Here is a 12,649-nt window from a genome sequence, read left to right as displayed (position 1 = left end):
TTGCCTTGGGGTCCTAGAAGAAGGGTGAAATGTGACTGCATCAATCAATGTCATGCCTTCCCTAATACGTTAGCAGCTCAGAATATTTTTACAGATATATCTGTTGGAATCACCCTGATGTTATGGGAAAAATTTGCTCAGGTTTTTTTTCCTTTGTGTCTTCTCTGATAAAATAATTTACACAGTATTTCACTTTTGTTGTCCTTGCCTAATGTGATAAAAAGTGAGCAATGAAATTAAAATTACATTCTCACAAGTAGATGCTGGAAGGCCACTACTCTGTCCAATTGCAGAAAAACTAATTTAATTTGAAGCAAAATAAATAATTTATATACTCTGTTTCCCCCAAAATAAGACATCCCCTGATAATAAGACCAATTGGGCTTTTAAGCACATGGCAATAAGGCCAAGTGCTTATTTCAGGGTTCATAAAAATATAAGACAAAGTCTTACTTTTGTGGAAACACAATAATACCAATAAAAAAAATATATAACTGTGATTGATTATATATATAATTGTTCCACCTGTTTAGTTAGAACAATGTTTAGGGAAACACCAATTGTTTCCCTAAACTATCATTGTCCAATCTGCAAATTCTTGACAATCAAGTGATCCATCAAGCAGAAGAGGAAAAACCTTAATCTAGGATCAACACTAAATTATAATTACTGAAAAATGCACTTGCATGGATATCATTTACTGACCTTTTTTTCAATTAGCACTATTGCCACAGCACTCAGGATGCTATTTCTACGGCTTTTTAAATTAGTAAAAATATTTCACCAGAACTGGGGGCTCATGGTAAAAAAAACAAGGATTACAGTAATTTAATATCGCATTAATGTGTATTTCTTAATTCACTTCATCAGAAGCTGTAAAATAATATTTGATGCCTATGATGAAATACATTTTCATCCATGAGAATGTGTACCACACTAAAACCGATACCGTTAATGCTTATGGCGGTGTTTCTCAACCTCACAACATTAAGATGTGTGGACTTCCAACTCCCAGAATTCCCCAGCCAATCTTGCAGGAATTTGAAATCTACAATTTTAAAGTTGCCATGGTTGAGAAATATTGGCTTATGCTATATAAACTAAGACTTTTAAAATGCCCTAAGACTTTTCATTATATTTGTAACATCATTACTTGCTGTCAATAAAAAAAAATATGTATTCAAATCATGCCTTACTTACTCCATATTGGAAAGTTTAGCGATCTCTGTAAGAATCTTGTTGCTGCTGAATATATCTCATGAACAAAATAGACACCCACTTATGGAGTCATAAGAGCATTTGGAGTAGACCAAATGTACAATAGCACTATTTGACAGTCATCTTTTTCCAAAATATTCTATTCACATTCAGAGACAAGTGCTAAATTTCATATACCAGGCATCCATATATAGCTAGGGTTGGTTTTTTTGTTTGTTTGATAACAACAACAAAAAATAGCATATTACAGACTTTTGTTTTCAAGAAGATAAATAACCTACTTATTTTTAAAGAACAGGTTCTTGATATACATACTGATTTTTAACTGATGATCAAGCTGCAAAATGCTACTATGACTAATGAAATTGTTTAAAAACTTTTTTTAATTGAACAATTGCTTTGCAAATGTTCTGCTCAAGTTGTTTTGCATGGTTTGGCAGAGTGAAAGAGAGTAATGTTCTTAGAAGTAAATAAGACCAAAGTCCCTTTGACTTTTTTGCCAGGATTTTTTCATATCACTATAGTTTTGATAAATCAAGACCTATTTTCTGTGTGTGTTTGTGTCTGTGTATCCTCAGATAATGTAATTACTTGTGACAAATTAGGAGAGAAGGATAAGAGAATATTTTAACTAAATGCCTGAATTTACAGATTTTATTTGACCTACTATCTGATTAACTAGCATTGACTTTATGTGCTACAAAAGCTACACTTTGTAACTGTGTTAATATTTACACAAAGTATGTAGCCAACATCTCTTCAACATTTTTCCCATTGTACTACTTAGTAATATAACTATCAAGCATTGCATAGCAAAGAGGTATCACATCCCCGCATTCTGCCACAGCCAAAAACCTGCAACTCTCTACAAGGGACATGAGATGGGCTAAAACTCATAACCTGAGCATTAAAAGTGGTTGCGTTTATACAACCAGATCAGTTAACAACTAGCTATTCAGTTAAGTTTTAACCTTCCTATGTTTTTTAAGTTGTGCAAACCCAGCTTGCTTTTTTGGTTGTGAGCCAACCTCTTCCGCAAACCTACAAAATGAAATACTGAATCAAGCTAAATATGTTATGTAAAATCCTACTCACCTGAGGCATGGAAAGGAGAATTGCATTATATCAAGATTGCTATTTTTTTGTCACCATATGCAAAATATAACTATCCATTAATAATAGAATCTAGATCTCATATTTCAGTTCATATTAAATGCCTTTTCAAATATTATATTTTCTTGAAGGAAAAAAAATGGATGCCTATTTGTTTAGACCATGGGTGTCTAACTTTTTGGCTTGCCCAAGCCACGCTGAATGAAGAGGAATTGTCTTGGGTTGCATATAAAATATATTATTGCTAAAAATTTACAACCTTGTGTTGTGCAGGCTACTGGTTGGACATAGCTGGTTTAGACATTATGAAAAAAAGAGCTAGCAAAGACAAGCCAGAACAAAGCAATGGAAGGTATGTCATGATAATAGAAATACATTCATTTTCACAGGAGTTATTAGCAGTCTTATTTTTCTGATATTTATAACTTTATAGATTGCAAAAATCCGCACAAGTTGTAAAACAACCATTAGGTGGAAGATCAAGAAATCTAAATTTTTGCTGCCATTTAGGGGAATTCCAGAACTTTGGTAACCCTACCAAAGGGCTGCCATTTAGGGGAATTCCAGAATTCCAGAACGATGGTAACCCTACGATATACATCTTTTTCCATATTCAATATAATTTATTCTAAAACAAATACAGATAATCCTCAGTTAGCAATGGCAATTGGGATGGGAATTGAGCAACATATAGTAAAGTGCAATGAACTAGCTGTTTAGTGATTGAAATGTCAACATTTCTGATTGCCGTTGTTAAGCAATTCACTGTGGATTGTTAAGCAAGGACACTACTGGTTACTATTTGATTTTATTTGTAGGAAGTTGGCAGATAAGGTCACAAATGGTGGTCATGTAAAAAATGGGGATGCTGCAAATGCTAGAATTTTGAGCACCATTCATTCAGTGTCCTTGCAAGTTCAAAAGAATGCTGAATGAATGGTTGTTAATCTGTACCACAAAAAAGCTTTAACATTCTTTTAAATCACTGGTAGTACAAGCCAGAGAAAGAGCATTAAAAATGTTGTGTAATGTAAAATTAAGCAATTTAAAGCTGTTAAGAGAATTGTTATGCATTCCCACCTGTGATTAGATCAGGTCCTTTATTTTTTTTATCCTCTACAATTTCGTAAAATGGGCCTAAAACATGTAGCAGTTCCTCAACTTTGTCTGTCATCGGCATTGTTTCAAGTATCTGGAGAAACACAAAACATGAATGAACCACACACCTTTCAGTGCTAAATTTGACAATCTCCGAGATGCTTTGCTATGAACCAGTCCCACAAGAAGAATCTCTTCTCAAACAGATTTGGATTGTAGCCAATAGTTATCAAAACTAAATCATCAAACCTTCAATGTTTACATTAACCAATTTTATCTATTATTTACTTTTAGAAGGGTTCCCAAAATTTCTAAAATGTTAGCCAGTGGTGGGTCGCAAGAACTGGTAGTAAAACCAGCGGGAGGCTCCACCCACTGACCCAGGCGTCATCAAAGTTGATCTGTGCATGCGCAGAAGAGCGCGCGTGGGTGTGATGCGAGCCGGTAGTAAAGGTAAGTAGAACCCACCCCTGATGTTAGCATATTTGTGGTGGAATCTCCAGCTGGAGTGGGAAGAATAAAAGACTAACTAGCTTAGAATCCTTGCATAGCAAGAAGCCACATGGACCTGACCACCTCCAGAATCCATGAATCACTTAAACAGCTATTCCCAAGAGAATGGGGTGAGGCTGGCAAAATTCTTGTAAATAGGCACACAACAATAAAGAAGTAACTCTGATCAATACTCATGGTATTGCTCCGATTCCTTCCACCTAACTTTTTTTTGTTTATTCTTGTTTAAAAGAGTACACAGTAGTTTTTTAATTATAGCAAAATCTCAGTTTATTGTACCTTAATGATGTAATCTTTGCATGCAATAGATTTCCCTATTGTTTACATCATTGCATTTGTTTGTGCCTTCTAATTTTGTTTAATAAATATTACTTATCTGATTATTATTATAATCAGACGTTCTTGTGAACGTCTCTAAATAATTTGCCCCTGGCTAGAAGTAAAATCTAACAGATGTCCATTATTCATGAATGTCCAGTAAATCAGAGATTACACTTCAATGTTATTTTTCATCATTGGTATAAGGACATTATTACATAATCTAAATTTACATAATTGGTGTAATCTGATGTGGCTTGCATAATTATGTCCTTATACAAATTTCAGCAATTGCTATATTTCAAAAACAATTCCCTATACAGAAAAGTTACTATCTTTTTTCTTCCTGTTCTATACAATGGTCCACTTATCCCTCTCTTTTGAGTAGGATACTTGTCCCATCAAACTTTTTTTTTTCCCAACCATCCTATTTAAAATGTCTTTCATAGAGCAAACTCTTCATCTCAGTTTGTTTCACTATATAATTCTACAAAGTAGGGTCTACTTACTTGAAAGATTCTATCAGTGGTGGGTTGCTCCTGGTTCTGTCCGGTTCTTGCGAACCAGAAGTAAAAGCGGTGGGAGGCTCCGCCCACCTGCCTGGACGTCATAATTGACGATCTGCACATGTGCGCTCCCATTGCGAACCAGTAGTAAAAAAGTAGAACCCACCCCTGGATTTTATTAACCATTAATCAGATATATGGTAAATGTGAATACACATGCCATAACAAAAACACACAATGACTTGCTTTTTATTCTTATATGAAGAATATCTTGTTTTGAAGATGGCGCTAAATGATATATCAAGATGTGTTAATTCATTAACAGTTACTTACAATTCCTGTACAAACCTGACTGTTACTCAATTACATAGATACTTGCCATTCCAAGTTTTCTGCTTACATTTGCCCTTCTATAATTGGGCAATCTTTAAAAACAAAACAGGTTTAGCTAGAAAATTATTAAGGATTTATCAGCTTCTAGTCTTCTAGTCATATGAATTCACACACCGTTTCAATATATATTAATATCTACTGAAAAGGGTATATATTTAGAATGTAATGATACATTTTTGACTCAGTATCCAAAAATTGGAAAATGCTACATTTCTCTCTATTCAAAGTAGAATCTGACATACTATAATTCTGGAGAAGAAAAAAGATTTGATAAGCCACCAAACTGTAGTGAGAGTCTTACATATTTTTATGCCTTTGCTGCTTCATTTTCAAGCCACCCAGAAATACATTTCATCCAACAAAAAAACTGATTATCTTTAACCACAAATTTAAAATGGTACACATATAATTTTATTTTGCTATAAACTAACTCCACCTCCAGCAATCCAGAGAAGGTTGTTTGCCTCACATTGTTGCAGGAGTTTTTTTAAAACTATACCTAATTGGGTGAGCTGAAGACATAAAAGAGCTAACAGCAGCATAGGCCCCTAGATAACACATAAATATACTCATACATCCTATTATTCACTACTTACTCTTCTCTAATCTTCCCCACTGCTACTACTCCTATTACAGTTGCTACTACTCCTTGTCAGTATTGCTAGAAAAAAAAATGCTGGCTGCTTGCTTGCTTGCTTACTTACACACATCATTTTCTCTCTCCTTCGCTCACACTCAACTTTTACAGCTCAACTTTCGTAATCAAGTTTGCTGTGCTGATGCTGGGAAGAGTACTTAAAGAAGAGAGAAGGGAGCACAGGTGCAGGCAATTTTATGGAGCCTGCTCTCTCACAGGCATAAACTTCTATAATGAGCTTAACTAGAATTTCTCACTTATTTTTTGTGGCAGTAATTTTCCTAATGCTCTCCATATGCAGGCAGCTACCTCTAAGATTAACATCCATTAAGTAAGTCACAGAAATTCCTTTTGAGATGTAGTTTTAAAAAAATCCCACCTAAATCAGTTGGAAGGCTACAGAGGCTAGAAAGAAAATCCCTGCAAAATATATATATTCTATCTATGTATATAAAACAGCTCTTACCTTTTTCATTTCTTCAACATATGCAATCATAGCATCTTCTTTGGGCATTGTGCCCAATGAACTCCATGCATCCCTACAACGAATATCACAGGAAGAACATCTTCAAAACACTGGGCTGCTTTACTATTATGTAATTGTAACTTCAATAATTAATATAGGACTGTGGACTTTATGTGTGCTTATTGTCTAAGAAACAGCATAGATTTTTTTTCCAGTACAGAATCACACTGTTAGTTCACACACACACACACACAAAAAAGAGCAGAAAGCGGTCAAGCTCTATTTCAAATAGTACATATGTTCAAATTTTTGTAATAAAGTTTTTATCCAAAAGAAAAAAAAAAGTACAATAGACAGAAGGAAAAATATTTGTATGATCTCCAGAGTTTTCAGGATCATATTTTAATTTAGTTTACTTTTTTGTCATCGCAGCTCGTACAATGAAATTAAATGCCATCTTCAGTGTACATCATATATAAAAAAACTATAAAAATAAAACAAAAATACACATCCTTCACATTCTATACAATTGAATTGAAAACCCCTGATACTGCATTAATATTACACTCTACAGTAGAATTCATTATAGTTACTGCTCTGGGATAGAAGCTGTTTTCCAGCCTATTTGTCCTAATTTTAAAATACCTTTTCAGCACCATCTGGAGATAGCAAGGACAGAATTTGGATAAAGGATGTGCTGTAATTCCAAGACAAATACTTTCCATACTAGGTGGTGGGAATAGAAAAGGCATCACTTTAAATCATTAAAAATATCTTTGTTGTATACTATTTACCATTTATATCTACCAATAGGATCCCAAAATCCTGGTCTTGGACTGTTACAAGGTCCTTGAGTTGCTTGTTTATAAAAACTATAGAATTTCAGCATCATTTCATTTGTTGGCTGGAAAGAACCTGCGGGGAAAAGATTTTTAGAGCGAGAAATAGAACACAGTGACATGATTGCTTTAACAAAATAATTATAGGTTATTGTAAAGGCAAAATAAAGAGAGTAGCCAATCATTTAAAAATGGTTTTATTTCCACTAGTTTAAATTCAAACATCAGTTATCTTGCCTGTTTATTTTGACTTTAAACTCTGAGGAGATCTAATGATGAAACTACCTTTGCACAAATAGAAAAGAATCAATATGAATATTCAGGCAATGGTATCAACAGTATTTTGTGTTTCTTTCATTAGAAAAAGCAAAATGTCCAGATAAGCATAAAAAAGGATGATTGCTGCTGTGTCTCATATTAGATCCAAAGTGGAATCCATAGGGTAGAAGCCATATTCTAGTAATAAACAAAACACCATAGAAATTCAAAGCACATTGCAGTAATATATGACAATTATGCTACTAATGATAAATCAGAATGTTCTTATCCCTATGACTTACCTAATAACTGAATCCACAACTAAACTCTAGTTTAGCTGTTTTAGACCTATCTAGGAGACCTTTGACCATTTGCAAAATAATGCAAATTGGGTCAGTAAAAGAGATTTTAAAAATCTGAAATCTTTATTCAAACTACTTCCAAATCTATTCTGTTTATTTTATTAAGCTACTGTGTTCTCAATATCTTAGAAATGGAGTTTATCACATCTATCTTGCTTATGGCAAATGTACCGTATATTGATACAATACTTCCCATTTTACATTTATAGTTCCAAGAATTACTTGTGAGAACAATTTGCCATTTATACAGATAGTCCTCGATTTACAATAGTTTATTTAGTGACCATTCAGAGTTACAATGGCACTGAAATAATTGACTTATGACCATTTTTCACACTTACAACCATTGTAGCATCCCCACGGTCACATTATCAACATTCAGACGCTTGGCAAGTGATTCATATTTATGACGGTTACAGTCTCTGGGGGTCATGTGATCAGCTTTTGCGACCTTCTGACAAGCAGAGTCAACGGGGAATCCAGATTCACTTAAAAACCATGTTACTAACTTAACAAATGGAATTATTCACTTAACCACTGTGGCAAGAAAATGGGGCAAACCCATTTAAGAAATGTTTCATTTAGCAACATAAATTTTGGGCTCAGTTGTGGTTGTAAGTCAAGGACTACCTGTATTGAAAAAGGAGCCTTTGATTCTAAAACATGGCTTTACTTAACAAGAAAACCAACCAATCAATATTACTAATGAAGGAATAAATGATGGTTCCTCTAAATAAACAGAGAAATAAAGTAGAGGAATTATTTTCACAGCTAAAATCATGTTTAGACCATTGTACAGGAAATCATTTTGCAACTGTCAAGTGGTTGATTAATAAACAAAGCTGAAGGAATGGAAACAAAATTTTGTTTTTGATCTATTATTTCTTAAAATACTTTTCAAAATGTCTACAAATTATGTTTAGTGATGTGAATACCTGTGCTGTTCCAGCAGTTTCAAAAAAAAGGGTTGAGAAAAAAAAAAAACTTGAACACATATTGTTACACCCATAAGCCGTCGCCTACACAAAATCTAATTAAAAGGGACAATGTATTCCTAATCCTAATGTGGACATATGGATGCCAGCCAAAGAAGAATTAGTTGAAATGTAAATCATTTAATTGTCAAAGAAGTTATCAAAATTAAGGCAATTTTAGATTCTGAAGAGCTGTTCTCATTCAGGGTTAACCATTTTATATTCTACAGACATTCCAAACACTTCTTGGCTTCACCATCCTCCACATTCCCTTCCCCACTAAACTTTTTTTCTGAATTTCTAACCATTTTGCTTAAGGGAAGAATTTCTGAAGCTTAGCTTGTAACTTTAAGATGATTGGATAAAAACATTTTTTCAGTATAGGGAGCCCATACTTACAGGGACTCATGTAGGGAAAGGATTTAGGAGTTGAAACATTTACTCTCTGCCTCCTCACTTAACAAATCTATTCAGGTCAGGTGAAAAATTAAACCACCCTGTAATATATATATATGGAGTTGCCCCAACCAACTTGCTAAGACTGAAGAATCTTCTTGGATGAGCAGCGAAAGATTTGTAGGAACAGGAAAAGAAAAGTCTAGTTGCCAAGATTCAACTTCCTGACATTTTTTCAGTACAGATTTAAGATTTTTATTTTAGGGTCAATACATATGCTTTTACTTTCAGCATATCACTGTATATTTGAAGTTTCACTGACTTTAAAACAAATTGTATAGAATTATATTCCAAGAACAATCACTTTCAGCATAAATTCTATGTGAACATAGAATATGCAGGATTCAGATTCAAGTCCACACTCAGCCTGGAAACACATATTGTAGTAATTATTCACAGTTGGTAGCATCCTAACTCTGAAATGTTTGTCACCAATGGAAAAATTTCCAGCACTGTGGAAAAACCCTTACCCTGAATGTAATTCTAATCGTTAATGCAATTCAATGAATGTATGGGAATTTGTATAGCATATGCAGAATCACAAGTGAACCACCCTAACTGGATTGATTTAACACACTACGCTAAAACATGGCTGACTGGTTTGTAGGCTGGAGCTTTGTGTCATTCCAGACTGGAAGAGAGATGTTTGGTGTTGTTGTTTTTTCCCTATCTAGAGTGAGCAGTCTACCTTGGACGCTCCAGATCTAACATAAAACTTCCTCAAGTTGTCCTTCACCACTTTGGCAATCCCACCGAAGTAGTTTGGTGTAGTAGCCTTTCACTTCCCAGTCACCATGTTCTTTGAAGGGAGTCCCCCCATCCAAGTGTTGACCAAGTACAGCTCTGCTTAGCTTTGATACTACACAAGGCTTACTAATTATTGGCACCATTTACTTCAAAAAGTCAGGGGGGGAAATCGGACTCATCCACATCTTATAATCCCCCCCACCCACCCCCACTCACTTGCTCCGGATCTACCTCCATCGTTTTCCTGCTACTTACCATTTTTGGGCAGGCTCTGGATCACTTTCACGGCCGCTTCGAAGCGAGTCTCATGCACCGAGCTGTCTCCGCCGCTCTCCGTCTCTGCCATGGCCGGACTCTTCGTTCAGACGAGCCGAATCGCCGCGGCTCCGCCACCACCACCACCACCGCCGCTTTCCTTGTCGACTGAGGGCCCTGCGGCCGAGGCACTTCGGGATCATCCGGCAAAGAGCAAGGGAACGCGAAGGCCGCGGGGAAAACGGAGAAGAGCAGTCCGCTTAAGCCAAGCTTCTCACGTCCTTTGCCCAGCACCGCCCTCGGATCTCCGTTTGGTCTTTTCTCGGCAATATTTGCATCCCCCAGCTTTCAGACCACCCTCTCCAAGACCCATGCTTCTGGGGGTTTACACAGCTGATGGTCGTCGGAAAGCAACAGAGCGCAAACTTCTACCCCCTTATAAGCAGAAGACAATCTCGTCCTATTCCTGCACCATCCTGTATACCTAACTTCAGCAACTATCCCTACTCCTGCTGGCTTGAAGACAGAAGAATTCAGGGGTGAGACAAGACAAGCTGGTCCAGGGCAGCGAGCTAAGAAGCGAGCGCTATTGAATTCAATAGGATTTGTTTCCCATATTCGATCCCGATTTCTCACCCAACAGCGTAAACTTCGTCCTCTGATTCTTCATTTATTACTGATGCATGGAGACCACCTTCACCCCCTTACCAAGTATGCAGGGAGAAATCCCTATCCCGAAAGCTTCGGCAGAAAAGAGGCACGGAGGAAGGAACTACTGTGCTATCTCATTTCTTATGACCAGAAATGAGTTTGGAATTGTTCTAGCCAAGCGTTTCTTGGGGGAAAAAAATGTTACTTACCTTCTCCTTTCTATCTCTACTTGTATCTTTGCATATTAAAAAAAATCTCTCCACACTCCGAAGTCATTCAATCCAATCGTACTCAGGTTTGTTTAGAAGCTCCACTGTGGTCTAGGGGCTTTTCTCTCTGAAATTGTAGATAGGGGACTGCAGTTGTGCAGGTTATACAGACGACCCGTAGGCAATATAGATTTTTTTTAAAAAAAATGAAGCTTTCCGACATGTAAACAACACGCGGGTACAGCTTCACAATCTTCTAATTCGGGACTTGTCACTTAAATTCAATTCCCAAACGCACGGGAAAGAAAGTCATCTAGGAAAATTTGATCAACCTTTGCGTAGTCACCATAGCATAAAAGCAGTAATAAAAGTTGATTATAGACGAAATACATAAAGGCATTGAGTGAGCTTCTCGGCAAATGTTTCTTTTTTTTTTTCCAGCCCATCAACATTCTCCAAATTTCAGTACGTTCTACTTTTCCTGCCCACACTCCTGACCGAAACCAAAAACTTCAACGTAACCCTTATTCCCCCACTCCTCCGCACCATCAAGAATGTCATTTCACATAATTAATATTAACAACCTCGCGATGCAAACCTAAGCGATCGATTTCCCACGGCTGCTTGCATAGGGGACAGACCTGTGTTCCCTTATCCTCACCAAGCTAGACGCTCCCAAGTTTTCTCCTCCGGTCCTTCCTTTCCAAGACAGCTTCGCGATCCGCTTAGAGTAAATACCTTGCTTTATTCCACGAGTGATTATTCACCTATTATTATGATCATGCACAGCTGGAGGGGCAGGGGTTGCCCCTCTGCCAGGCTGCCGACTCTACCTGTCTGTCCACTTGCACGCAGATGGCAGTTATAAGGCCAAATTGCAGTAAAATGTCCTTCCTCCAACTTTCAAGACTAAACCGACATCCTAAGAAGGCCGAAGGCCCGGCGGCATCAAGCAATAGCTAAGCTTCCATCCGATGTCCAGTATTCAAGGACTGCAAATCCTATCAAGGGAAGACTGTTCCTACCTTGGGATGACAGGCTCCTCCAACCTTTGCCCACTGATCAAGAGCTTCTGTTATTGTCTTCCAACAGTAGCCTTCGACTCATTCTTGTCCCGCCTCCTAAGGAGAATTCTGGGTAATGTAGTCCACTTACTTACACTTCCTGTTGCTGAAAGCCTGCCTACCGTAGAAATCTTTTTTTTTTTTTTTAATGGATCAAAGCACTTTTTTTAAATCAGTGTGTGGCTCTCTTTAGGGGTTTTATATATATTAGGAAACATAACGACGGATGCTTATTAACTTTGGGCACGCAGTGCATTTCATTGCAATGTTCCTCTTTGGTGGAATTTATTTAATATTGTTGCTTGGAGCATAGTATGAAAGCAGCAACTGCTTTGTGTTTCCTTTCTTATTTTGAGTTTCTTTACGAATGTAAGCCACTCATTGTTACTATTCACTGAGCCAACATTTAAATGTACTTAATGAACTCTGAATGACTGAAATTTAAAATCCTTAGCCAACCTATATTGTTTTCCTCGTTTTTCGTTAAAATCACCTATTCCTCATTTTTCCTTAAAATCACCTGTTTTCTTAAAGTCACAGCAGATACAACATCATGGGAATTCTATTATGTT

General features: G+C 36.5%; 1 protein-coding gene across 4 annotated transcripts in view; it reads right to left on the bottom strand.

The window, feature by feature from the left end:
• The window catches only part of ACBD5 (acyl-CoA binding domain containing 5), a 30,007-nt gene extending 17,875 nt beyond the window's left edge, over positions 1 to 12,132 (bottom strand). For 2 of the 4 annotated variants that reach the window (XM_087892902.1, XM_034402277.3), the window contains exons 1-6: positions 11,675 to 12,132; positions 11,014 to 11,140; positions 10,154 to 10,344; positions 7,057 to 7,177; positions 6,263 to 6,335; positions 3,412 to 3,523 (exon numbers count right to left, since the gene is read on the bottom strand). In XM_087892902.1, the coding sequence (XP_087749028.1) occupies positions 3,412 to 3,523; positions 6,263 to 6,335; positions 7,057 to 7,177; positions 10,154 to 10,244 (397 nt within the window). In that variant the 5' untranslated portion in view covers positions 10,245 to 10,344; positions 11,014 to 11,140; positions 11,675 to 12,132. The remainder of the gene's footprint in view (positions 1 to 3,411; positions 3,524 to 6,262; positions 6,336 to 7,056; positions 7,178 to 10,153; positions 10,345 to 11,013; positions 11,141 to 11,674) is intronic. The other 2 variants (XM_087892901.1, XM_034402276.3) reach the window with 1 other exon arrangement.
• Between the last annotated feature and the right edge of the window lie 517 nt (positions 12,133 to 12,649).

The sequence above is a fragment of the Pantherophis guttatus genome, chromosome 4, assembly GCF_059756535.1.
Source record: "Pantherophis guttatus breed Tessera chromosome 4, ASM5975653v1, whole genome shotgun sequence".
NCBI lineage: Eukaryota > Metazoa > Chordata > Lepidosauria > Squamata > Colubridae > Pantherophis > Pantherophis guttatus.
This window is presented reverse-complemented; position numbering and strand designations above follow the sequence as displayed.